Source organism: Pelodiscus sinensis, chromosome 2, assembly GCF_049634645.1.
Source record: "Pelodiscus sinensis isolate JC-2024 chromosome 2, ASM4963464v1, whole genome shotgun sequence".
NCBI classification, from domain to species: domain Eukaryota; kingdom Metazoa; phylum Chordata; order Testudines; family Trionychidae; genus Pelodiscus; species Pelodiscus sinensis.
In genome coordinates, this window is record NC_134712.1 from 34260758 (window position 1) to 34284809 (window position 24052).

General features: G+C 43.4%; 1 protein-coding gene across 10 annotated transcripts in view; it reads left to right on the forward strand.

Moving 5' to 3' along the window:
* UBR5 (ubiquitin protein ligase E3 component n-recognin 5) overlaps window positions 1-24052 on the forward strand; it is a 170896-nt gene that overhangs the window by 19385 nt on the left and 127459 nt on the right. For 8 of the 10 annotated variants that reach the window (XM_075920248.1, XM_075920252.1, XM_075920251.1 and 5 more), the window contains exons 2-7: window positions 13179-13223; window positions 13686-13767; window positions 13928-14004; window positions 14812-14931; window positions 20148-20337; window positions 22113-22272. In XM_075920248.1, coding sequence (XP_075776363.1) covers window positions 13179-13223; window positions 13686-13767; window positions 13928-14004; window positions 14812-14931; window positions 20148-20337; window positions 22113-22272 — 674 coding nt within the window. The remainder of the gene's footprint in view (window positions 1-13178; window positions 13224-13685; window positions 13768-13927; window positions 14005-14811; window positions 14932-20147; window positions 20338-22112; window positions 22273-24052) is intronic. The other 2 variants (XM_075920250.1, XM_075920257.1) reach the window with 2 other exon arrangements.

Sequence of the window (24052 nt, forward strand, 5' to 3'; positions counted from 1 at the left end):
CTAGAGAAAAGCAGGTGAATAAATCATTTGCTAATTTACCTTTCTTTTTAATAACAAAAGAAACCCCCCTGCTTATGTATAATGTACTAGAAGATTTACCGGGCATTGCTCAGGTCCTTAACTCAATTTTTGTGTTTTGGAAAATAAAATAAAATGAAAATATACATGCTAGGGATATTACATATAGATTAATTAACTAATCGAATAGTCGATGGGATTTCCATTGACTATACAAATAGTCTGTAAGGACACCTCTACCTTTGAATTATAGGAAGAGCCCTGTTTGGCTCTTCCTACAGTTCAAAAGTGAAAGCCCTGCAGGGAGTGCAGGACCAGTGGGCGAGTCCCCGCAGGCCCCATGCTCCCAGTGAGCCTAAGCCTTTGAAATGTACAAGAGCCCCAGCAGTGCTCTTGTACCTGGGACTTGTACATTTCAAAATCAGAATCACAGCAGAAGCAGCTTGAGTGGAGACTGCATCCTCCCCTGTCTCCTGCAGAGATGGTGCTGGGGGGGGGGGAGGGAACTGGCTTTTAAGAAGATTCTATCAGAGGCACCAAGGGGCGGGGAAGTGACTATTTACATCACTACTCGTCTATCTGATAAGCTTATGCTTAGTCACTTATATCCTTAGTACATGCTTCATTTTAATCATTGCTCTGGGGATGAGGGGTTCACTATTCAGTTCCTCTCAGGGGAGAGGATGACCCTAGCCCCCTCACTGCAGTGGCTTAGGGCCAGGTGAGAAGCACCTCTCCATAATTGCTGCAACTTCAGTGGACACAGGTGGGGGAGGGGTGTATGTCCCACCAACTTGGGCAAGTCCAGGTTAGCCTGCCCTTCTGCGCCCCCCAGCCAGAGTGAGGAATGCAGGAAACTAACCCTTTGCCAGGAAGCATGGGGAAAAAGCAAACAGCCAGCAGTGTTCTTGTACAAATGGGGCAGGAGGTGCTCCCAGCCAGACCCTTTCACCTGCCTGGTGATTCTGTCTCTCTTCTATATGGTTTTATGAGAAGCAATCCTATTCTAGACATGTCCCTTTTTCCTGGCAGAACCAAACCCGTATCTCGCTTTAAGTTATAAGAGGAAGCTGTATACTGAATTTGGTGGTTTTAGCTTTTTTCATTTAGGAGGAGATCTTGAACGCACACACAGATCCTCAAACTCTCTCTCAAAAATATAGTAGATTTAGGAATTTTTCTGCAAAAGATGTCATGAGACAGTGATCTTGGGTCATCAACAGTGTTGGGATCCTAAGATCCCCAGTATAGTCTTCTGACTCTTCTTGAGCAGATGGTATAAGTGTTCATGGTAGAGGCCATGTAGACCTGCTACTTGGGGGGGGTGAAGAGGATGGAGAGACACACCTTGGTGGGTATTGCAGTTGGCTGACATCTAAGGAATGTTGAGATGTGGTAGGAATTGATTCAATTCCAAGTTCTAGAGAAGAGTGTTCTGAAGTATTTATAGATCTTTGTGCTTCACTCTGTCTGCCTCTCTTATGCATCATATTTAGGGATGTGAACAATTAGTGGACTATCCGATAAGCAAATGCTTAATGGATAGTAGACAGGCTATTTGACTAGTTGCTTCCCCCCGCTTGCTGCCTCTACCAGAAAGAGGCAGTGGGGGGAAGGTAAGAAAAGGGGGTAGTTCAAAGCGGCAGCACTGTGTGGAGCCCAGAATCAGCTGAGCACTTCCCTGCTGACCGCGGGCTCTGTACAGTGCTGCTGCTTTGAAACACCTGACGCCAGGCTCCCTGCTGTGTTTCAAAGTGTCAGTGCTGCACAGAGCCTGGGGTCAGTGGGAGAGTCCCTGGCTGACCCCTGGCTCCACACATCGCTGCCACTTTGAAACACCACGGGGAGCACAGAGTCAGCGGGGGAGTGCCCCACTGGCCCTGTGCTCCTGGCAGTGCTTTCACCTTTGAAGTGTACCAACAGCCCTAGGGTTAGTTGCTTCAGGGAGATAGTACAGAACGGGCAATCTTTGAATGAACCATCTCTTGTCACCCATACTTAGCTTCTAGCAATCTGGGTGTCCCTGCCTCTGAGTATAGAGTTGCATCCCCCACCATCTTGGTTAATAGCCATTGATGGACTTAGCTTCCAGAAACTTAATCAGCCTTGTTTTGAACCCACTTACAATTTTGTTCATTACAACATTCCTTGGGCAGTGAGGTCTACAGGTTGACTGTGTTGTGTGAAGGTCTTTCTGTTGTTTTTTTGAAATCTGCTGGTTATTAATTTAATTGCGTGATTCCTGGTTGTGCTATGGCAGTCAGAGAATCAGAGAATACTAGAACTGGAACGGATCTTGAGAGGTCATTGAGTCCAGTCCCTTGCCCTCACAGCAGGACTAGGCACTGTCTAGCAGCCCTGATAGATGTCTGTCCAACCTGTACTTAAATATCTACAGTAATGGAGATTCTACAACCTCCCTAAAGTGTTTAATCCAGCGTTTAACCATCCTGACAGTTAGGAACTTTTTCCTAATGTCCAAACTAAACCTTCTTTCCTGTAATTTAAACCCATTGCTTCTTGTCCTATCCTCAGAGGCTAAGGAGAACAATTTTTTTCTCCCTCCTCCTTGTAACACCCTTTTAGATTCTTGAAAACCGCTATCATGTCCCCTCTCAGTCTTCTCTTTTCTAAACTAAACAAGCCTAATTCTTTCAGTATTTTTCAGCTCATGTTTTCCTGCCTTTCAATCATTTTTGTTGCTTTTCTCTGGACCGTCTCCAATTTCTTCATATTTATCTTGAAATGTGCCCAGAACTGGACACACTACTTCAATTGAGTCCTAATCAGCACAGAGTGGAGCGGAAGAATGTCTTGTTCACAACACTCCTGTTAATGCATCTTGGTATCATGTTTGGGTTTTTTTGCAACAGTGTCATGCTATTGACTCCTCTTTAGCTTGTGGCCCACTGTGACACCTAAATCCCTTGCAGCAGTATCCTTCCTAGTCAATCACTTCCCATTTTGTATATGTGAAACTGATTGTTCCTTCCTAAGTTGAGTACAGGCAGTCCCCGACTTACGCGGATCCGACTTACGTCGGATCCGCACTTACGAACGGAGCTTTCTCGCCCCGGAAGTCGGGGCGAGAGCCCCGTTTGTAAGCTGCTCCGGTGCCCCTGGTCTGCTGGAGACCGTCTCCAGCAGACCAGGGGCACCGGGCGGGTTCCCGCGCTTCTGAGGCTTTGCCAGAGCAAAGCCTCAGAAGCGCGGGAACCGCTGCTGCTTCCACTTGGGTGCCGGTGCCTGTGGTCTGCTGGGGACCGTCCCCAGCAGACCACAGGCACCGGGACCCAAGCGGCAGCAGCGGGCAGGTTCCTGCGCTTCTGAGGCTTTGCCAGAGCAAAGCCTCAGAAGCGCGGGAACCCCCGCTGCTGCCGCTCCAGTCTGGATGCCAGTGGTCTGCTGGGGACGGTCCCCAGCAGACCACAGGCACCCGGACTGAAGCCGCAGCCGCGGGGGGGTCCCGCGCCTCTGAGGCTTTGCCAGAGCAAAGCCTCAGAGGCGCGGGGAACCGCCGCTGCTGCTGCTTCAGTCAAAGCGGCAGCAGCGGCGGTTCCCCGTGCCTCTGAGGCTTTGCCAGAGCAAAGCCTCAGAGGCACGGGGAACCGCCGCTGCTGCCGCTTTGACTGAAGCAGCAGCAGCGGCGGTTCCCCGCGCCTCTGAGGCTTTGCTCTGGCAAAGCCTCAGAGGCGCGGGACCCCCCCGCGGCTGCGGCTTCAGTCCGGGTGCCTGTGGTCTGCTGGGGACCGTCCCCAGCAGACCACAGGCATCCAGACTGGAGCGGCAGCAGCGGCGGTTCCCCGCGCCTGTGAGGCTTTGCTCTGGCAAAGCCTCAGAGGTGCGGGACCCCCCCGCGGCTGCGGCTTCAGTCAGGGTGCCTGTGGTCTGCTGGGGACCGTCCCCAGCAGACCACAGGCACCCTGACTGAAGCCGCAGCCGCGGGGGGTCCCGCGCCTCAGAGGCTTTGCCAGAGCAAAGCCTCAGAGGCGCGGCACCCCGCTGCCGCTGCGGCTCTGCTCCCCGTGTCCCTGGTCTGCTGGGGGGGGGGGGCGCAGCTAGTGTGCTCCCCCTCCCCCCCCAGCAGACCAGGCTTTTGTTTTGGACTCTGGGGCAGAGCAGCTGGGGCGCTGCCGATTGGTCCTGCAGCGCCCGTGGGCACTACTGGACCAACCCGGCAGCACCCCAGCTGCTCTGCCCCAGGTCCTGATTCAGCCGCTGCTGGTCAGTTTCAGCAGCGGCTGAATCAGGACGTCTGGGGCAGAGCAGATGGGGTGCTGCTGGGTTGGTCCAGTAGCACCCCAGCTGCTCTGCCCCAGGCGTCCCCAAGTCAGCTTCTGCTGAAACTGACCAGCGCTGACTACAGGAAGCCCCAGGCAGAGTTGCTCTGCCCCGGGCTTCCTGGAATCAGCTGCTGATCAGTTTCAGCAGCAGCTGACTTGGGGACGCCTGGGGTTCTTAAGTTGATTCTGTATGTAAGTCAGAACTGGCGGTCAGTTTCAGCAGTGTCTGAATCTGGACGCCAGTTCCGACTTACATACAGATTCAACTTAAGAACAAACCTACAGTCCCTATCTTGTACGTAACCCGGGGACTGCCTGTACTTTGTCCTTATTAAACTTCATCCTGTTTTCTCAGACCATTTCTCTAGTTTGTCCAGGATTTGTGAAGGATCTTCAAATTCCTTTTTGGGTTGCCTAATTGTACTTTTACATTTGACATAACAGAATTTATGCTCCTTTTTTTCCTATTAGTAGGTTTTTTAAAGGATGTCTTTTTGCCTCTAACCACTTATTATTTGGCTTAGTCATGATGGTATGTTTTTGCTTCTCAACGTGTTTTTTATTTTGGGGGTTTAATTCAGGCCTCCATTATGGCATATTTAAAGTTTCGTTGGAGCTTGCAGGCATTTCACTCTTGTGACTGTACCTATTTAATTTCTGTTTAACCTGCTTCCTCATTTTGTGTAGTTCCAATTTTTGAAGTGAAATGCTACTGTGTTGGGCTTTTTTTTTGTGTCCCTCCCAGTATGGGCATAGTTGAAATCCCCCATTATTTTCGTAGCCTCACTAAACTCACTATCACCATCCTAATCAAGTGGTTCTTAACTGGATACCCTTGTCAGACTTCAGCAAGTCTCTACTGAGCATCACAGCTCCTTCTAATGTTGTCCATTCACATGCAGAATGAATTTTATGTGCACTGCTATTGAGGAAACGTGTGAATATGCACCACCAGTAGAAATAAAAAACCTAAATAAAATATATATTTTTAAAACATTACCATAGGGATAATGATCCAGACAGGGAAAGCTAGGCATTTTAGAATTTGCTACTCAAATAATTAAATTTAAACACAAGAGAAATCATAAAATCATAGGACTAGAAGGGGCCTCGAGGTCCTCAAGTCCGGCCCCCTGCACTCATGGCAGGAACCAACGTCATTCTAGACCATCCCTAATGGGTTTGTTTGACCTGCTCTCAAAAGTCTCTGCTGATGGAGATTCCCCAACCTTCCTGGGTGGTTTATTCTAGTGCTTACCTACCCTGACAGTTGGGAAGTTTTTCCCAATTTCCAACCTAAACCTTGGTTGCTACAATTGCTCCTGTTCTGTCATCCAAGGATAACGAGAATATTTTTTTCTCTGTCCTCCTTGTAACCTTTTAGATACTTCAGAGCTGTTCTCATGCCCTGTCTTAGTCTTCTCTTTTCCAAACTTAATGAACATAGTTCTTTCAGTCTTCCCTCCTAGATCTTGTTTTCTAGTAGGTATGTCAATGTGTAGATGACTACATGATTAAACTGATAAACCCAGGGCTATCGGTTATCCTGTTGTCTACATGCATTCACTTCCCTCACCCCCACCCCTGCGCTGCTTCCTCTGAGAGGCAGCAACATGGAGGGTGAGGGGTAGGCAGGAGCCAATATGCGTGGGGAGACTATTGAATAGTCATGTAACTGCTAAAACTTAATGCGATTACACTGCTGTTCCGTTATACACTAATATCCCTATTTTCTGAACCTTCAGTCATTTTTGTTGCTCTTTTCTGAACTTTTCCACATCTTTCCTGAAATGTGGTGCAAACTAGAACTGGACACAATATTCCAATTGAGGCCTAACCAGAACATAATAGAGCAGAAGAACTATTTCGTGTCTTGTTTCAACACTCCTGCTAATACTTCTCAGAATGCGGTTTGCTTTTTTTGCAACAGTGTTACACTGTTGACTTATCTTTAGCTTGTGGTCCACTGTGATTCCTAAAATCCTTTCTGTAGTATCCTTCCTAGGTGTTTCCCATTTTGTATTTGTGCAACTAATTGTTCCTTTCTAAGTGGAGTACTTTGCATTTGTGCTTATTGAGTTTCATCTTATTTACTTCAGGTCGTTTCTCTAGTTTGTCAGAACATTTTGAATTGTAATCTTGTTTTCCAAAGCACTTGCAACCCCTTCCAGCTTGGTATTATCCACAAACTTTGTAAGTGTACTCTCTATGCCAGTGGTGGGGAACCTTTTTTGGGTCAGGAGCCACTTACCCACAGAAAAAAGCAGTTGAGGACCACACACAAGTGAAAAGCAAAACAAAAATAAAATAAAACATCCCTCACTGATGTAGCCTCTAACTGAGAAGAAGAAAGACACCCCACATTTTCCTCACACCAGAGCTTGCAGAGGGCCAGCCTAGTAGATTTTGTGTGCTCCAGCCTCATGGCATGGCATCAGGGGGGTTGGAGTGCCAGCACAGACTCCCTAGTCCTGGAGGGGTCCATGTAGGTTGTATTTCTGTGGTTTGTTAATGAGAAGGTTATGCAAATCTGTCAAAACAAAAGCTTTACTAAAGTCTTGATATACCACATCTACTAGTTTCTTGCCTATCCACAAGGTTTGTTACCTTGTCAAAGTTTGGTTTGACATTATTTATTCCTTACAAATCCATCCTGACTTATTTATAACCTTATTATATTTTAGATGTTTGCAAATTGGTTCCTTAATTGTTTACCTCCTAATTTTTGTGTACCAGGAAAGATAATAAAATGCGTAGACCAGTCCAAAGACTAAAATGACACCTTTGAAAGAATAAAATTAGAGAGAATATATGTGCATTGCAGGAAGTATGGAGAACTAATAACAGTAATACAAGTATGTGTTGGGAGGTAAGCGTGAAAGAGCACATGTGAGAGACATACGCTGCCTTTTTAAGTAGATCATCTCTCACGCGTCTGAAGGCTGCTTGTTCAGATGCAGTAACCACAAGCAGCTTCATCTCACCCCCTCTGTTCTGTGGAGATGAGGTAACTGGGTGGGGGGGAGGCGACACCCTGACATCAGTGCCCCTTCTCTGCTCAGGCTCTGCCCAGAAAGCAGGAGGCTTCTGGGAGCAGCTGGCGAGGAGCTTTAAGACAGATGGCAGGAAGCAGTTTGGCAGCAAGGAATGAGGTGGGGTGGGGCACCTAAAGTGTGTAGCTCTTGGCTCTTCTGTGACCATGCAGGAACACAGCTTAGAGAGAGTACTGATGAGTATATGTGAATTGTCCATTGTTGGAGATTCATAACGTGAGTGAATTTTCATAGGGGTGGCAAAAGATCCCTGACCCCAGAGAGTGAGATGAATTGTTCCTCCCTCCTATCGGTGAATACGGCTCTTTAGCCTAGTCCCAAAATCACTGCCCCCTATCAGGGTGAATACGGCTTTTTAGGCCTAGCCACCAGGAGAAGCCTCTATTGGGTAGGGATTAATTGTCCAGGGTAAGGGAAAGGGTGGTAGGGGGACCCGGGCCCTCCCTCTCCACTGGGTCCCAGCCCAAGACCCTATAGGCAGGGACTAAGGCTCCTGCTCACTCGGCGGGGAATCCAGCCCATACATGCCGAGCCACACAATTAATGCTTTGCCCTGGGCTGCTGCCTACCACACCCTGGTATCCCTGGGGTTGCTGGCCTCCTGGGCTGGTCCTTACAGGGGATGGCATCGGGGCTGCGAGTGTTCTGGCCTCCCTGGGGTTGGTGGTTGCTGGTTCGGCTGCAGTCAACACCTCCGGTCTCCGCTGCGGCAGGAACACAGTGCAGCCTGGCCTACTCCTTCCCCCTGCAGCCCTCCTTGCTTTAGGTCTCTCTTTGCTTTTATACCCTGGCCTGGATGGGAGCATGCCCAGCAGCCAGCTGGGCCTGGGCTACTCCCTTCCCTTCAGTGTGGGGCCTGTCTGCCCCGTCACAGAGCTTGCACACGGTCACAGAGCTTGCTCACGGTCACAGAGCTTGCAGCTGTTCAGATGCTGTAATCACACCTCCCAACAGCAGTAAAGGCATTGAAGCTTGGAAGGATGTGTCATGGCTCGGTTCCCCAACCTGGCACTTCCAAGTGTAGATATGGGGGCCGGCTAGCAAAATAAACTCTGAGAACCTGTCTCTGTAACTTCCAGAGACAAACTTGTCTGGTCTAAATTATCCTAAGATCCAAGGAAAAAAATCGCTGACTCCAAGTGTCAATTCAAATGAAATAAAAAATAAACATTTGTACAGGAAAGAGATCACTTGGAATCCCTTCCCTAAGGCGAAGTTGTCCCCCACTACCTCCAGCCTCCGTTTTGCTTGGAGTTGGGAAAACAAACAGGGATAATCTGCAGAGAAGAATGAGGTTCTGCTTCTCTTGGGTAATGTGGTTTCCCTTAGGTAAGTAGGCGTAAGGTAGATGAGGCTTTCTTCAGACAACTGAGAGAAGTTTCCAGATCACATGCCCTGGTTCTCATGGGGGACTTTAATCACCCTGGCATCTGTTGGCAGACCAATATGGCACTACACAGACAATCCAGGAAGTTTTTGGAGAATGTTGGGGATAAGTTCTTGGTACAAGTGCTGCAAGATTTGACCAGAGGCTGTGCGCAGTTTGACCTGCTGCTCTCAAACAGGGGGGAGCTAATAGAGGAAGTAGAGGTGGGTGACAACCTGGGAAGCAGTGATCATGAGATGGTAGATTTCAGGATCCTGACCAAAGGAAGAAAGGAGAGTAGTAAAATACACACCTTGAACTTCAGAAAAGCAGACTTCGACTCCCTCAGATACCTGATGGGCAGACTCCCCTGGGATGCTAACATGAAGGGGAAAGGAGCCCAGGAGAGCTGGCAGTATTTTAAAGAAGCCTTATTGAAGGCACAGAAAGAAACCATTGCAATGTGTAGCAAGAGAAGCAAATATGGTAGGAGACTGGACTGGCTCACCGGGGAAATTCTTGATGAACTTAAGCACAAAAAGGGAGCTTAAAAAAGTGGCAACTTGGACAGATGACTAGGGAGCAGTATAAATGTATAGCTCGAGAATGCCGGGGAGTTATCAGGAAGGCGAAAGCGCAATTGGAATTGCAACTTGCAAGGGTTGTGAAGGATAACAAGAAAGGTTTCTACAAGCAGGTTATCAAGAAGAAGGTGATCAGAGAGGGTATGGGGCCCCTACTGGATGAGGGTGGAAACCTAGTGACAGATGATGTGGGGAAAGCTGAAGTACTTAACGCTTTCGTTGCCTTTGTCTTCATGGACAAGGTCAGTTCCCAGACCTTGCTAAGTGATGCAATAGGGGACGAAGGTGAACAGCCCTTGGTGGGGAAAGAACAGGTTAGGAACTATTTAGGAAAGCTAAAAGTACATAAATCCATGGATCCGGACTTAATACATCCAAGGGTACTGAGGGAGTTGGCAAATGTCATTGAGGAGCCTTTGGCCATTATCTTTGAAAAGTCGTGGAGTTCAGGAGATCCCGGATGATTGGAAAAAGGCAAATGTAGGGCCCAGCTTTAAGAAAGGAAAGAACAACGATCCAGGGAACTATAGGCTAGTCAGTCTTACTTCAGTCCCTGGAAAAATCATGGAGGGGATCCTCAAGGAATCCATTTTGAAGCACTTGGAAGAGGGGAAGGTGATTAAGAATAGTCAGCATGGATTCATGAAGGGCAAGTCGTGCCTGACCAATCTGATTAGCTTATATGATGAGGTAACTGGCTCTGTGGATATGGGGAAGTCAGTGGATGTGATATACCTTGACTTTAGCAAGGCTTTTGATACGGTCTCCCGCAACATTCTTGCCAGCAAGTTAAGGGAATGTGGATTGGATAAATGACGGTGAGATGGATAGAAGACTGGCTGGAAGGTCGGGCCCAGCGGGTAGTGATCAACAGCTCGATGTCAGGGTGGTGGTCGGTTTCTAGCGGAGTGCCCCAAGGATCGGTTCTTCAACTGGTTTTGTTCAACATCTTTATTAATAACCTGGATGAGGGGGATGGATTGCACCCTCATCAAGTTTGCAGATGACACTAAACTAGGGGGAGATGTTAGACATGCTGGAGGGCAGGGATAGAGTCCAAAGGGACTCAGAGAAATTGGAGGATTGGGCCACAAGAAATCTGATGAGGTTCAACAAGGACAAGTATAGAGTCCTGCACTTTGGACGGAAGAATCCCAAGCATTGTTACATCTGGGGTCCAACTGGCTAAAGTAGCAGTTCTGTAGAAAAGGAACTGGGGACTACAGTGGATGAGAAGCTGGACTTGAGTCAACAGTTCGCCCTTGTAGCCCAGAAGGCTAATGGCATACTAGGTTGCATTGTCAGTCGATCCAGAGATGTGGCTATTCTTCTTTATTTGGCTCTGGTGAGGCCACATCTGGAGTATTGTCTAGTTCTGGGCCCCCAGTTTCAGGAAGAATGTGGATGCGTTGGAGAGGGTCCAGCGGAGGGCAACCAAAATGATTAGGGGGCTATGTGACCTATGTGGAGAGACTGAGGGAGTTGGGTCTGTTTAGTCTGCAGAAGAGAGGAGTGAGGGGGGATTTGATAGCAGCCTTCAGCTTCCTGAAGGGAGGTTCCAAAGAGGCTGGAGACAGGCTCTTCACAGTAGTGACGGATGACAGAACAAGGAGCAATGGTCTCAAGTTGGGATGGGAGAGGTCCAGGTTGGATATTAGGAAAAACTGTTTCACTAGGAGAGTGGTGATGCACTGGAATGGGTTACCTAGGGAAGTAGTGGAGTCTCCATTCCTAGAGGTGTTTAAGTCTCGGTTTGACAAAGCCCTGATGATTTAATTGGGATTGGTCGTGCCTTGAGCAGGGAGCTGGACTTGATGGCCTTCTAAGGTCTCTTCCAGCTCTATGGTTCTATGATTCTATGACAGAAATATCAACTAATATCAGTTAACCAAAACAAAAAACACTTTAATTATTAAAACAAGACCACTGTTGCAAGCATAGTAAATGACCAGATGTTAAAAAGCATGGATTGAAATAGACTCGGGGAGAATCCCTGCGCTGTAATCCTTTGTTACAAAAGAACAGAGAAAAATACTTAACCATCCCAGACATGATTTCCAAACTCCCAAACACTGAAAACAATAAAAACCTGATGGACTATCTAAACTTTTCCCTACTTACATATTTCAAGGAGTCTGTTTCTGGGAGAGTCCATGTCACCTGCTACCTGGGGAAAAACTGCTGCTTGCTCCAGGTGGGGGGCAGGAGAAGGAGGAGGAACCTTCTCTCGTTTGAAATTCCTTATCTGCATTTCATTGGCTGGATGCCCAAAGCCCCCTCCCTCAGGTGCATATCCAAATTAGCTTAACCTTTTCCTTGCTCTCCAGGTAAGCCAGGCTCTCCTTTGCAGTTCCTATTCATGACAGGATGTTATTACAGAGAAGATAGTCTGTCTGTACCATACTTACCCTTTTTCTCCATAAAGACTGTTGTATGCATTTAGTTTTCTTATCCAGCCAGTGTTTGTATAGTGTTGTTTAAGGTAAGTGTTCACTTGGCTCGGGCTCCCAACCATATTAAAATACTACTTTTAAATCTGGGAGACATTTGGAACCAAAGTGTGTGGGCACTAGACTTAATATCTTCTTATTATGAGACTTCAAACACCTTGTCCACATCACTGAGGGAAGAGAATTGGAGGAAGCATTTCTGTTTCTTTTGGCTAACTTGCACTTTAAGAGTCTTTAGTCTGAAGGCGCATTACTGTCTAGAACAGTGTTCCCCAACATTTTGGGGCTTCCGAGCACCTGGGGGTGGGGCCACTCACGTGCCGGGCACCTGGGGGCTGGGCCGCCCATATGCTGCATGCCTAGTGGCAGGCATCGCCCATGTGCTGCACCTGAGGGCGGGGTCAGCCCTGATCGCTCCGTGGGCGCACAGAAATGGGGACCACTAGTCTAGAAACATTTTTTTTTTCTTTTTCAGAGGTGGGGGGAATAGAAGTTATTTACTTTGTCCCTGAGGACTCTGTTCCATATCTGGATCAGTTGTTAGATATATGCTCTTGAGGATTCTGTTCAAGCTTAGATATTTCAATGAAGTGTCCTGAAGAGTGTCAGGCTTTCAGCTTTTTGGGTCTGGAGCTATGTATTATGCATATTTCTGATTTCTCTTAGTTGTCTACCTACATTTCTCCTACCTTAAGTTACATTTGTCATTTCTTTTTGACACTTGTTTTTTAAACTTTTCCTCTCCCCTCCCCTTTCTCTTATTTGAAAATCAAGATCACACAGCCTTAAATGCCCTGAAAAATGGCATCTCTTCCTTCTGCTAATGACTTGGATGCAGTTTAATTTTATATAGATATTTGTTCTGCCTAATGTTTTTGATCATTGTTGTCTTGCGTTTCATATGAATTGGCTAGGAAGGGTGTGGTGACAGAACAGAAGTAATGAACGCCCTTTCCTTTCCAACAATCAAAATTGAGTGAGAAATGGGAACACAAAATAGCATACTTGGATACTATGGTGATGGGTGGCTGCATAAAATCCTCAAGTGGATTGTTGAATTGAGACTGGTCCCCACAAAATTATAGTGCAGTGTCCTGATGAACGGTAATGTTTGTACTGGGCTTTATCACTACATAGTAGTGAATCATTGCTATAATATAATATTGTTGCTTAATGATTGTGTACAACACTAAATTGCACAATTTTTCTGACTCGTGTTCTGAAATGTAATTTGATTAAGTAGTGGTTGTCCATATTTTTGAAGTTGTGTTATGCTGCTGGGGTGATTTCAAGTTGTTTCATATAGTGGAGAAGCCACATAGCGGTAAGTGTTTGAGCAGACTTAATCCTGTCATAAAGAAATATGCTATCTATGAACTTTGCGTACAATACAGAGAGTCTTATAACATGCACTTTTTTTGCAGGTTAAGGGAAGTTTCAGAGAAACTGAACAAATACAATTTGAATAGGTAAGACACATTAGATTTCTATAAAATGAACCAGCAAAATAATTTTTCTGATAAGCCAAAGTTGACATTGTAGATATGTTTCAACTACTATTTACTTTTTTGGTGTATTTCTGGAAAAAAAAGAATTTAAGTGAATTTGTGTAGAACATTCTAGCTATAATTAGTATTTATTAGTAAGCACCAACCTCATACAATAACTTTCTAATTTGGAGTGTAGACTCCACTTATTGCTGACAGAGGAATAGGATATATTTTATTTCAATAACTTTTTAAGGTTTTGTTTTGCCTTTTCTATACCTAATGACTGAAAATACATCATAGTTGCTTCAACCAATGTACAGTTTTAAATGTTTTATATCAGTAACCATCATTTTACATTGCTCCTTCCATATGCCACTTTATAATTTTTGTTCAGAGTTCAAAAGTTTAAAAATGTTATACATGCTCACTTTTTGTTTTCAGCCACCCCCCTTTGAATGTATTGGAACAGGCTACTATTAAACAATGTGTGGTGGGACCAAATCATGCTGCATTTCTTCTTGAGGTAAATTACTCCAAATCTGTTCTCATAAATTTAAAATCATACAGTTAAACATAATCCTTTTAACATCAAATTAATCCACATTAATTAGCAACTGAAGACTTGATTTATCCCTCCTTACACTTCAATTTTGGAAACTTGTTTTTCTTGTTTTAAAAAATAGGATGGTAGAGTCTGCAGGATTGGCTTTTCAGTTCAGCCAGACAGACTGGAATTGGGTAAACCTGACAATAATGATGGGTAAGTCTCTCTCTCTCTCTCTTTTGTACTCAGCAGATATTTGATTTGGATAAATCTGGATTTTCTTACACATTGGTCTTTGAAATCTATCCTCAAAATTTAAAATAAATGATTGTACCAGGTTGGAAGTCTTAGGTGTTCTGTAACGGTGGTTATGATGTATCTGAACAGTCCAGTTGTAGCTTTTGATAGTTATATTTTTGTGTTGAAAGAAATGTTATACCCTGTACTAATATAATGGTAAAAGTTATGTAGGATATCTTTAACATAATAAAGTTAAGTGTTATGGCCCATTTTGAACCTATTTGGACAGTGGTTCCGACTTGAAGAACTTTCATTGACTTTATTGGAGGTAAGTGCTCTTGAATGACTACTACCAAAATAACAGAAATCTTGGCTAAAAACAATCTCTTTTTAATGCTAAAATAGCAGGTTGTTGCCTCTGGTTTACAGAGGTATCATTTTACAATTGCAGTCTATTCCTATTCATTAAATTAAACATTAAGTTCAGAGGCTATCTCAAATCAAAGTAATTAGAATGTGTTTGCAATTATTCTATCAAAAGGTTTTTTTAAAGAAGAAAACAATGGATTGCTGACATGACTATTTATTAGACATGCCTTCCATTTTCTCCGTATACATTTTACTATTTTGCAGTTAGATTAGTTTGGAATATTCCCCAAGGGTGTTGCTTAAGCTGGTATGTTACCAGAATAAGTCCCTGAGACTTTAGACCTGGGATTCCAGGTTTTGTTATTAACCCATTTGGGATTGTTTTATGACTGATTTACCATCTTTTACTTTCAGTTCAAAGTTGAGCAGTGGCTCAGGGGCAGGAAGGACATCCAGGCCAGGCAGGACTAGTGACTCCCCATGGTTTCTGTCTGGTTCTGAAACTCTGGGCAGACTGGCAGGCAACACCCTTGGGTAAGTTTTGATAGGATTGAGGCTGCAGTCTTTTTGTACCATATTTGGGTATGTGTGTATACACATATACATTGTATACAATTTGTATGAAAGATGTTTAAATGCAGCAATGGTTTAGCTAGGCCACAACAAAAAAAGGCCAGTTTGTTAAATCACTTGAAACCTAAGATTTGAAGATATCCTGTGTTCAGGGCATAACCAACTTAAAGTATGTACAATCAAAACTAAAACTCTTAACTCTGGTTGTGTGGTTCTTTACATCACACCTCTGGAAATGTTTTAGACTATTTAGTATTAACGTAACACTTAAATCTTTAACGGAAAGGGATTACAGAGGGAAACAGTTGTGGTTATATTTGGTGCATTTATCAACATTTTGTTCATAGTCAGTTTTATTGTTTGCCCACAGTTTGCCCACTTTGTAACTCAGTTGATTTCCCATTTGTGTAGGACTTTCACACAGTAACATGAGACAAACTCCTAATAAAAAGGGGAGTGTTTACTGTAAAACCACAAATTCAGAAAGGAATTTGGAGGAATACAACATTAGTTTTAATTATTTCAAACAGATGGTGTTCTATTTAAGTTAAATGTGTATATATTCATGTAAATTAGTTTCACTAATTAATTGCAATAGCTTTGGTTTTTGTGTTTTTTTAACTTTTTAAATACATTTTGAACATTGACACATTTATGCTAATGAATAGTTCAGTGCATATAATAAAATTCTGTAATCATAATCCCTGAATGTGGCAGATTTTGCAGAATGGTTAATCAGAGGAGAGGCAGAGGAGGATGGTCTTTGACTAAAGTGAAATTTGTTTCTTACTTATGTCAAAGAACAGATTTTCAGCTAGTGCTTTGTTATGATCAAAGTAAAAGAAATACAACTCTGTGAAATTTATGTAGCATCTGAGCCTTTTGTCCTAAACTTATTTTTAAGTGTGTAGAAACATGATTGTTGGAACAGTTCTTTTCCTTCTAGCTAGAAGCTAAAGAGCACCAAATTGATTTTTCATATTATATTTTTAGTTGAGTACCATGAGTGTGCTTGACACTGTGACCAGAACAACCCTAAGAAACTGCAGACCTTCTCTGGTAAAATTCAAAAGTGGATAACTGAAACTCAGCATACAAAAGTAAATGTTAACTGCTGTAGTGAATGGGGTTATTTGCTTTATTTCTCAAACTCTTTCAGATTATGGAATACTTAAACTAGAAATCCTCTTTTAGTCCACCTGCCATATCTTTTTAAACTGGAGTTAGCAGTTATAACCAGTCCTCATTAACCAGAATAACTATTTGCAGAAATAGTGTTTTGTGCAGTTGTTTAAAAAAATGGTTCCCTAGGAAAGGGAAAGGGCAGTATAGACAGGATCTCTAGAAATAGATGAAGATAACTTCGTGTTGAATTGGACAGAATTTGTCTAATCCCCTTTCTTCCCAAATATTGCACCATCTCTCAACAAAATCTCCTGGGATGTACAACTGTACACTTGTTAGTATCGAATCTGTGCTTGCTGCTCAAAGCCTAAACTACTGCATGATTGCTTTTGTTCACTTGTTTGCTGTTTCTCCAATTTTGCTGCCATCAGAAATTCATGGTTGATGCTTACACCAAATGAATACCCAACCAAGCCTTATTAGGCTTCCTATTTTCTGGGATGATGTGTGTACTTTATTTTTAGGCCATCAGCAGTTAACTTTGCAGTTTCAGAAGTGTAGTCTTAGTGTAATAGAAATAACTGATCTTTTTGAATCATGTAGGCAACACTTGCCTGTTAAATTCAGGCTAATTTATTGTGTCCTGGACTACAAGATTGCACAAATTAAGGTGGAAAACAAGATATAATTGTGGCTACTCTCAATAAAGCTTCAGAGGCTGACTGTATCAGCTGATTTAGACATGTGGCGCTCATGCTGTGGATCTACAAAATTGTATTTTAGACATCCAGTCCTTTTTTAAATCCAGCAACTGTATTTGTGTCGGAATTGTTTTTACAGGCAGCCTTTTTTTTAGCAGTTGCTACTTCAGATAAAAGCGGCGAGGAGTCCTGTGGCACCTTATAGACTAACCGAAGTGTTGGAGCATAAGCTTTCGTGGGCAAGGACCCACTTCGTCAGATGCACGTGACATGCATCTGACGACATGGGTCCTTGCCCACAAAAGTTTATGCTCCAACACTTCAGTTAGTCTATAACCGTGGTTACCAACAGGTCGATCGCTATCGACTGGTCAATTGCGAGGTCTCGACCAGTCGATCGTGAGGCGTTCTGTCCGCCCCGCCCCCGTTTCCCTCCCACCCCCAAGAAACCCCACTACTTACCTCAAGTGAAAATGGAGGTAGTGTCAGCTTCCTGGGGATGGACGGAAGTACCGCAGCTTAGTGCCACTTCCGGCGATTCTGGAAGTGCGCTAGCTGCTCTGCTGGGTGTACTGCGGGAGGGAGCATCGGCTCCCTGCACCGCACAGAAGGGGTGAGTCAGCCCTGGGGGAGGCACGCAGGGGGTTTCCCACCGAGTGCAGGGGGGTCGGCCCTGGGGCTGGCATGCGCTGGTTTCCCTTGGGGGGAGGGGGAATCCTGGGAGGAGGCAGATGCAGGGGACTCTCTGCCTCCACTGGCACCCCACTCCCCAGCTCCCACTCCCCAGCCACAGAATGTTGTCCCTACTCCCTGAATGCTGTCCCTGGCCACAAACTCTGTCCCCACTCCCCTGTCCCCAGCTGCAGAAATCTGTCCCCACTGGCACTCTGTCCCCAGCTGCAGAACCCTGTCCTCTGCCCTCCCAGCACCCTGTTTCCTCTCCCCTGCCCTCAGCCGCAGAACTCTGTCCCTACAAAATGTATAATTATAAATGCTTCATTTTAGATTTAAATAGCATGAATAAAAAACAGACCATTTATTTCATAACTATAAACACATGATTTTAATTTTATATATCGCATAATTTAAAAATAAACAGTTTATCAGAGTGTGTAAGTAAGGGCTGGGGATAGCAAGTGATGGACAGGAGGAGAATAGAGAGGGCAGGGCTTCAAGGAAGGTGCGGGGCTTCAAGGAAGGTGCGGGGCGGTAGATCTTCGCCTGTTCTGAGACTTTAAAAAATGATCTTGGGTGTAAAAAGGTTGGAGACCACTGGTCTATAAGGTGCCACAGGACTCCTTGCCGCTTTTTCAGATTCAGACTAACACGGCTACCCCTCTGATACTTCAGATAGCATATATAATTCTTGATATTAATCAGAACTTTGGTCTTCTATATTTTCTGACTACTTCTGTTCTTTAAATTATCAGTGATGCTATATCTGACATCTTTAAGCCTGTGTGCAATGTTACAGCATCTGCACTGGTCAGAAAAGCTCTCTTTCTGAAGCAATTAGGTGTCAGATTTATCATCCAAAACCTCATCTTATGTAATGATAAACTGGAGAGACTTTCAGATTCTTAGCATGCTGCAAGTTACTGGTTTACTCCACATAGATCCATTTGAAAGAGTTCCGTGATTGCTTTACAAATATTAAAAGGTAGCTGTGGTTGACTGCATTGAAGATGGATGTAGAAATTTGGGAGATCTGGTTTTGTTTTGTTTTGTCACCAACCCAGTGCACAAGTCCTTTCTGGTAACCACAGCTGTCCTATCTGTAAAACGGAAATGTTTACTTACCCGTGTGAAGTGACATATACTACTCCTGAGAGAGTCCTGCTCTAAAAAAAATAAAATATACAGAATTTTTAAATATTGTCGATAGAATTTGTCAAAAAACATTATATAATCATGCCATTTTCAATTAGATTAATTTAATTTATTTCAAAGTACCTGTGAACTACTGTCTCTAAGAAAAGACAAAAAAATTTCCCCCCAAGAGTAGAGTTTAAAAAAAATCCTATGACAGCCCACTTCTTGTTTTTCCTGCTCTCCTCTCCAGTCAAGCTGCCAGGCACCCTCCAGACCAGGCACTTACACTCCCCTTCCCTCCCAGAGCCAAAGGATCCAGAAAGAAAAACAGTCTGATGCTGGGTCCCAGGCGCCTGTGGAGTTTTCTGCACACCACCTCCTTCCTTCTGAATGTGCTGAGAACTGCAGCTGCCGGGAACCTTCCAGCTCCTTTCCCTTCCTCCTAGTAGTGGCTTCTGTTTGCAAGGTGGGGAGGTGTGCTCTATTGGGTCTAGAGACTGTTAGTGGCAGCCAGCAGGTCTGCAATGTCTTCTCCCTGGTGGTCTTCTAGTGGTCAGAATTCAATGCTCTCATTGCTGCAGCCTGGTTTTGATTTCTTGTCAAGGAATGATGCTTTGGGAGAAAGGATAGTCTAGTGGCTAGGGTCCTGGCCAAAGGATGTGGTGGATTAAATTTCTCTTGGAAGATAGATCCATCAGTGGCTATTAGTCAGGGTGGGTAGGAATGGTGTCCCTAGCCTCCGTTTGTCAGAAGCTGGGAATGGATGACAGGAGAGGGATCACTTGATGGCTACCTGTTCTGTTCATTCTTTCTGGTGCACTTGGCATTGACCACTGTGGGAAGACAAGATATTGGGCTAGATGGACGTTTGATCTGACCCAGTATAGCCGTTCTTGTGTTCTAATGCGAATTCTCTGAAGGAGAAAAAATTATGTGTAGAATATTAATAAAATTCTTCATTGCGCAGTGGCACAGAATTCAGTTAGATATTTGTAAGACAGCCAAGTGTCATGACAGTCTCTGAAGCTCTGTTGGCTGAATGTGACAGCCTCCTCTGATCACTTCTCAGTATGATGCTGTCCACAGTTAGGTATATTGCTTTCTCAAAACTGTTGCTTTTAGGAACACTCCAAGGTTCATGACGGGTGTAGAGTCATGAAGAGTAAAATTTAATCCCCCAAAATTCTATTTCTTAAAATTTGTTCTGTTCACCCCAATCTTTCACTTTAAGTTCTTCTGAATTAGCTAGTTTGACTGCTGTTTACATAGTTTATGGTTTACTAGTATTAGAGGTTACTGCTCTGAAGAGATCACCTGAGGATTGAAGCTGACCGACTCCTCTCCTTTTTTACATGAGGGTGACAAAGTTCAGCCTCAGTTGTATTTTTTCTCAATTTGATAGAAATGAAATGTATCCCATAAAGAGTCTGATGTGAAGAGTCCAGTGAATAAAATTCAATACATTTTACCTTTTAAAAATAGCTCAGAAAATGTACAAATATGTTTTTAAAAAAAATAATAAAAATGTAAATCCCTTAGAAGCCGATGGAGTTCAGGGGTTGGTGGAAGTGGCGGAGGATCCTCTGGTAGATCATCAGCTGGAGCTCGGGATTCCCGAAGGCAGACCAGAGTTATTCGCACTGGACGTGATAGAGGATCTGGACTGTTGGGTAGTCAGCCGCAGCCAGTGATTCCAGCATCAGTAATTCCAGAGGAACTCATTTCACAGGTAGGTGAATTGGCAGAACTTTGTTGCCTCTGTTGATAAACCTGTTTGTACAATGATAGATGGTGGGGTACTATTATGTATTCACTTTGCCTTTTAATCTCTCCCTATATAAAAATTTTCTGTGGGATGACAGAGTGACGTCATCATGTCACTCTGTGTCCCGCAGGCTCTGCCCTCCCATGGCCTCTCTGCCTCAGACACTGTTCAGGGACCGGCAAAGCCACTTAGCAGCCAAGCCTGGGCAGATTCTGCCTGCTGAAAGGCTGCAGCCAGAGCTGAGAAAGTAGGAGGTCGTAGGAGTGTGCGGGGGGGAGGGGATGAAAAGTGTATGCACATGCTTAGGGGGAATGTAGTGGGTGCAGAAAGGAAAAGGAACTGAGATGTATACCATAGCCGCTTTGTACTGTTGTGGTGAAAGAAAGAACCAATCAGTATGCTATGGGAGCTTTGTACTGCTCCTGAGTGGCATAAAACCACCAGAGCATAGTGGCAATTTTTGCCATAAAAGTTAATGGGGAAAAAAAGGATTTAAGGCATCTTTGTATCTTCAAATCAAAGAAATAACACATGGACACATGCAAACTTCTTGTTTAGCTTCTAATGTATGACAAAATTTAAATTAGACCAACCAGCCACGTTTCCTCTAAAAATCCACGAATGTGTGGAGTTTTCCCATCCATTTGCAGAAAAAAATGTATGTGCACGGATGTATGTGTGAATGTTCGCCACCAATAAAAAAAATCCTCATTGTGGGCACTCTGCAAATCTGCTGGCTGGCATTTGAATCTCTCCTGAGTGGCCACACAAGCTTACAGGGAACATTGTCCACCAGGATATTCCTAAATACAAATATCTTAAAATGGGATTATTATTGAATGTACAGATCAATAATTTAGGGTAAAGGTGTATTAAAATACATGTATTACCCAAACTCAATATTTTATTTTTCAATATTATATTTTATTTTTTGGGGTTTCTAAAGATAAAATTTAAAAAGAAATCTGATCATGTTAAGGTATATGTGAATGCATAATGAGAACAACCAGAAAACTGTAATGCTGCCTCCATTGCATACTGAAGGGAAGAAATCAGGTCCAGGAGGATTTTTCTTTAGAAATTGGTTGAATTCACTCTGGAAGCACAAGTATTAAAATCTTTTCATCATAATTCTGTTGTTGCACGTTGTTCAAGTTTAATTGTAAATATCCGGCGCGTAGCATTTTGGTTATGAGGGCATTGCTACATGTATTTTATTCTAAATTACTAGTGTACGTTCAAACTTAACTTCATCTTAATGTGGTGTTTATATGGTATGTAACATCTGTATACAATTCTGCATCTTCAGAAGCTGATGTGGAGAGGTGAAAAGACAGCTTTTTAAAAGGAAATGGGCAAATCTTGTCTCCTTGGGAAAAGCATGAGGGGCAAAGCAGTAAAAATGCGGCCTTGGCTTTGTTACCTTTCAGTTATATTATTGTTGTTTGGCATATTCTCCTTGGTATTTTTCAGTACCATATGCAGACTATCACGGATGTGGTTAAAAGCCCAACTCCCCAGATCTTGCTTTTTCATTTTAGAGACTTAATTTCCATGTATTGGTGAATCAAAATGTTGCACATTAGACTTCATATAGTGTGAAGCCTTTTGAGGAAAGTAGCACTCTAACTTTTTGTTATTTCAGGAAGTTTTGCTCTTGTATAGAGAAATCACTTGAAAAAGTGGTAGTTACTGAATTGGGCATGACAAGTAACTAATAGTGTTCTTGCATTTTACAGGCACAAGTCGTTTTACAAGGAAAGTCCAGAAGTGTCATTATACGAGAACTACAGCGGACAAATCTTGATGTAAATCTTGCTGTAAATAATTTGCTGAGTCGTGATGATGAAGATGGAGATGATGGAGATGACACCGCAAGTGAATCATACTTACCTGGAGGTTTGTATACTTCTCCTCCCCCATCTTCCAAATACTGTTGAGCTGTGCTGTCCAAAAAGGGTTATCTGGAAATGCAATTTGTTCTCTGTTTGAACATCAGCATTGTGCTCTGTGCTGTACAAGGTCTCCTTACATCCAGGAGATCTCTGTCTTTGATAGGGCTAACAGGTTGCACTGGGAAGCCTAGAAAAGAGAACAGCTTTGTCATTTAAAAAAATTAATGTCTTTATTACTTTGTGGGTAACGTGTAAGTGAATCTTTCTGATGCTGGGCTTTGTATCCTCAGCATTACAGATTATTCTGCTCTTTAGTGACTGCCATGCACTTTGCCAGAGATGCTAATTCTAATGACAAATTCTTTGAATTTTGGAATCTGTCTTTGTGGCAATGTTATGAACTTTTAAGATACTTTTTTAGAACAAAATGTGTGCAGCTTTAAGACATTACTCTGCATAAGAGCTGAATAGGGTCTAGCTTCATATTGTCTATTTTAATGAGAATTTTAATTCTTTAGCTCCAAAATATTTTAATTAAATCTTATGGCCACACTGGAATGTTGCTATAGTGCAAGTTGAGCCTTTTTGAAACAGTGTCTTTCCCATGTAACTGCTTTTAAAAGAAGTCATTTAGCCTTTTCTTGCATTGACTAATATTTCTGTAGTAGGACTTCCTTTACCGAATAAACATGCTTGAAAATATGTAGGAGCCAATTTGTGTGTGTGTGTTCTGGCTAAGTGCATAGTATGAAAATGTCTACACTCTGAGTGCATAGTAGTTTTTCTTTTGCTATGATAAAATTACATTGTAGTTATTCCCCCCCCCCCCCCCAAAATCTGGTTCACCAAGCTCAGGCTTCCTTCATCTTTATCTAGTCTGTCATGAGATTGGACAAAGTATTTTCCTACATTTGCATCAGACGTTTATTTTAGTTTAGAATCAAGAGTCACTTGGTTGAACCTGGCAAAGGAACAAAAGCACCTTAATTTGCACCTTTCTCTTTAGTTGCATCAACTGTCTGCCATATATCAGAGGGGTAGCCGTGTTAGTCTGAATCTGCAAAAGCGACGAGGAGTCCTGTGGCAGCTTATAGACTAACTGAAGTGTAGGAGCATAAGCTTTCGTGGGCAAAGACCCACTTCGTCAGTGCATCTGACGAAGTCGGTCTTTGCCCACGAAAGCTTATGCTCCTACACTTCAGTTAGTCTATAAGGTGCCACAGGACTCCTCGTCGTGTCTGCCATAGATTAACTTATTTCCTCAGTTAATGTTACTATCTTCCCAAATTTGTTTAAAGTAAATATTCTTTTAAGAAAACATAGTTGCATCAATCCAGAAATTGCCTTCAGCTCCTATGCTGAGTTAATGATTTTCTGGATTAGCTCTATGTCAGATGATAGGTGCAAGATTGCATGGCTCTGACTTGTAACACGTGCCTGTTTGCAAGTGCTGTGGCTTACATTGCTTCTAGAATCATCAATTTAAGATAATTAGTCATTGAGCAGTGTCTAAGTTTTCAGTAAATACCTAGAAAATGTGTTAACTTTTTAAAAGTTCCTTCCTTTGGAAAGACCAAACCTTTCCAGAAAAGACTGCATCCTCCTGACACCAAATTTAAATCTTCCACACCATCCTCTACCCATTGAGAAATAGATTTATTTTCTAGTTTTTGTGAGATAGGAGATTGGAAATCACTACAGAAATGACACTTCTTGGCACCCTTCAGATCAAATATGAATGACATTTTTTCAGAATTCCCAGTTCTAGGAATACGCTTTCCCTT